Source organism: Poecilia latipinna, unplaced genomic scaffold (assembly GCF_001443285.1).
Source record: "Poecilia latipinna isolate Pla-1442-1.1 unplaced genomic scaffold, P_latipinna-1.0 Scaffold67, whole genome shotgun sequence".
Lineage (NCBI taxonomy): Eukaryota > Metazoa > Chordata > Actinopteri > Cyprinodontiformes > Poeciliidae > Poecilia > Poecilia latipinna.
Genome location: NW_015112683.1, coordinates 293,377 through 297,015, shown reverse-complemented (window position 1 = coordinate 297,015; position 3,639 = coordinate 293,377). Strand labels below are relative to the sequence as shown.

The window sequence follows — 3,639 nt, the reverse complement described above, 5'->3', positions numbered from 1 at the left end:
CTTTTCCAGGCTGCAGAGTGTTTACTATACAGTAACATTGACACACAAACCCTCATCCAGCCCTCTACAATACATTCATTTAAAAGTGCATTATCTCTGAGCACATTCATTTCATCCCCTAAGAAATAAAAACTCTCGACCAAGTTGTCACCACCTCACAAGTGAAGCTAAGAGTCACTCTTTCTTGGCTTCTCGTGTCCGTGCATATAAAAAGTTTTCACATTAAGGTGCACCATTCTGTAAACAAAGCAATCCCATTACTGAAATCCCTGTTGATTTTTTTCATAAAATTAATGGAAGATTAAGAATTTAAGAAACGTACATAATGTGCATTCTTTCTCACAGTATTGTGCCCTACTTCACTGCATTGTGAAGCCTTTGTAAAACATAGATTAGTAAGAAATGCTTGTCCGGTTGTCTGATGAGTTTGCATGCCTATTATATTTTTTTATGTCTGTGCCTGGCGCAGCTGTCAACACTGAAAAGCACAAAGTCTATACAGAAATCAGTGAGGTATATTCACCCTTCACACCTGCAGTTCCAGTGAAAGAAAGGATACATATGTGACCTGACAAAACGACCATCTGCTAATGCAAATATTTTGACAGCATTTTAATTCATGGCAGAACAAAGACTGAGGTGGTATTTCTAAAACACTGACACTGTAATGCACATCAGTGTACCCTTTTTTATTATCATTTTTCAGTGCAATACAAAAGGTAAAAAAATAAAGTCAAAATACTTGAGCTACGTAGGGGAACTTTGCCAACCTAATGGGCATCAACAATAGGCAACCTATGTAGCTTGAGTGTGCCACGAAAGCAGCACTCATTACTTATTCTTACTTAACAAACTTCCCACTCTGTGGAAGAATTTCTCCAGCTTGTTTTCCTGGTGTCCTCGTGTTGCCTGATTGTGGCTGCCTTCGAATGCTGCTTCACCTCTAGTAAGGCTTTTGGACTGTGCACGTTTGGAGCCAGACAACAGAGAGCTTTTCTTTTCAAGCGAGGAGAAAGGTTCAAACCTGCTGTACACACGACTCTCAGCTGCTGGCTTAGTGTTTCTTCCATGAAACGAGGGTTTCTTCTGTATGGTAGTCTTAGAGGGAGGGTTTACTTGGTGATCTTGATGTTCTTCTGTTTTGAATTGTGGCTTTTCGGACATTAGATGGCTTTCGGGTGATGATTTGACAGAATTGGTTGAACTTTGCTGACGTTTTTCTCCACTTTGAATCGACCTTGCATCATCATCGGCTGTTAAGGTGTCACTGCTTTCACAAGAATTGAGACTTGTTGTCTCCATGGTTCTGAAATCCTCTTTCCCCTCTTGTATGTTCAGCAAAGATTGCATTTTCTTAGAGCTATTCTTTGGCATGGGCTGAGAAATCATACTGTTGGATTTGTTCGCCAATTCTTTGTTATTGAGATGAAGGGCTGCTGCAGAGACAGTCCTGGTTGGGGGTTTGTGAAAAATACGAATATTTGGGCCCTTTTTGTCTGCAATTTTCTTAACATCATAGTGGGAGAGAGATCGCTGATCTTCATTCATGCTTGTTTTGTAACCGCCATTCTGAACAGGAATCTCCGCGGTGCTCCTGTTTACTTCTGTCCTGACAAAATGTCCATACATGTGACTCGAGGTTTCATATGGGTGCTCCGTACTTGACCTCGGATCAGCCACACTGTGCCTCTTCTGCCAACTGTCTGTCAACATGTCCGGGTTTGTATTCATCTGCCCATGTCTACTTCTGCTTAAACTGGAATATGTAGAGTGGTAAGAGTTTTTACCTGAGCTGTAGCTGTCAAAGTTGTCTAAAATTTGCAAGCTCTTTCGCTTGGTGTTCATTCTGTTCTCAGCTGCTGCAGCATCCCAGTACACTGAATTGTAGTGCAGCGGTGCATTGGGTGCTGCTGAGTAACCAGTATGGCATGAAGGGGTGTTTATTAGTCTGCTTGGCTCCAGGCGTTCTGGTATGGGGCTCCTGACAGAAATTGAGTTACGCATATGTCCCTGCATGAAGGAGTTAGCTTTATCCACGGTTTCAAACTGGTCTAGATAGTCAAATGTGTCTGGAGAGGGAGCGTCAGGATTTTTTAGATAAGATTCAATCCTCCATGTGCGCATGAACGACTTTGAGGTTTTCTCCAATGTTGGCAAGTTTTGTTGCATGGAAAGGACTTGTTTATCAAGGCCATTATAAGACTGACGCATGTGTTGACCTCTGTGTATTTGTTGTACTTGCAAATAATTATCCATTGCATAATTGTGTGGTAGAATGCTAGAGTCTCTCTGGATGTTCCAGTTGCTTCCTCTCGGCCTCGTGTTCTGTGGGATGCATCCATCTTGTGTTTCCCAGGCGTAACTGTGCCTTTTACACAAATTCATCTCATCTAGGGTTTCAAATTCCAACTGTGATGTCTTCATTAAGGGACTAAGGAATATACCGCCCTCTTTAATGAGTCTGTCTCTTGTCCCGGAATTCATTTCACCGGTTTTCCAATTTGCTACATCCAAGGTATGCCTCATATGGTCATTTCGTCCAATCTTTGGAGCAGAATGATGTCTTGACAACATATGCTGCCCAAAAAAGCTGCTGTTGCTTGTCCCTTCCAGTGGGGTACCGAGCTCGGCTCGGACAATCGACCGGGCGTAAAGTGTCCGAAACTCCTCATCGTAGGACTTTACAAGCCGGCCTGTGATGACCTGAACCATGCTTAGATGGATCTTCTCGAAAGACCAAGAGAAGCTGTAAAAACAAAACAAAACAAATCTTAACTTATTTGACCCAGAGATTTTAAAAAAAGAAAAAATCCAGCTGTTCATTAAATGTAATTAATCGCTGGCTTTTGGTGCTGGGTTGGATTTTACAGCTTTTTAAAAGCTTTGCATAAAATAAACAATTACCACAAAAACCACAAAAATGTGTATTGTTCTTAGAAGTACAAGATATAAACTTTTCCTCACAAAATGTCGGTGACAAATAATTCTGCAAAGTCTAAACTCTGACAATGAAAGCAGTCCTATGCTGCTAAATCTGACATTATTTACCTGTACGAGCCATAAATTGCCGTGTGGCAATCGATTAAAAGAAACTTCTGCTCCATTGCTCCATGAAATTTGGCTCCTGATCGACAGAGGTAATCCGGACCTTTCACTGTGCGCACCCTCATGTTCTGTTGCCAGAGAAGTGAAAGGATCATGTCAGCTTTAAAATCACAACTGCTAACAACAAACAAAAGTTCATGTAAGGCATTCAGCGAAAATGCTGCCTTCAGTTTGATGAGTCACCGAGTTCATTTTTATTGGCACATAATGTGCTCTCAAAGGGTAATGTTAAGGGTGTGTTTGACACTTGTGAATACCTTGGTAATAATTATGACTCCACCCAAAAAAACACGTATCATCAAATAATTCTTGAGTCACAAAAGACAAGACCTGTTTCACACAACAGTTTTTTAGCCTTTGCAGGTGCAAAACTTAAGTGGTGAGGTTCTAAACAATGTACAAAGTCAACTACCAGGCAGCAGGTATCTCTCTCTTTCAGTTCAGTTTGGTCACATCTAAGTAACGTGACAACTTAGATGTGATTTGTGAACACTGACACAGAACAAATTACATTTAATTTGAACAGATGTAATT

The 3,639-nt window shown here is 41.1% G+C and overlaps 1 protein-coding gene across 1 annotated transcript in view; it reads right to left on the bottom strand.

The window, feature by feature from the left end:
* fam83b (family with sequence similarity 83 member B) overlaps positions 1 to 3,639 on the bottom strand; it is a 10,635-nt gene continuing 6,996 nt past the window's right edge. Inside the window, exons 4-5 of the mRNA XM_015060376.1 lie at positions 3,049 to 3,173; positions 1 to 2,746 (exon numbers count right to left, since the gene is read on the bottom strand). Of these exons, the coding sequence (XP_014915862.1) occupies positions 832 to 2,746; positions 3,049 to 3,173 (2,040 nt within the window). The 3' untranslated portion in view covers positions 1 to 831. The remainder of the gene's footprint in view (positions 2,747 to 3,048; positions 3,174 to 3,639) is intronic.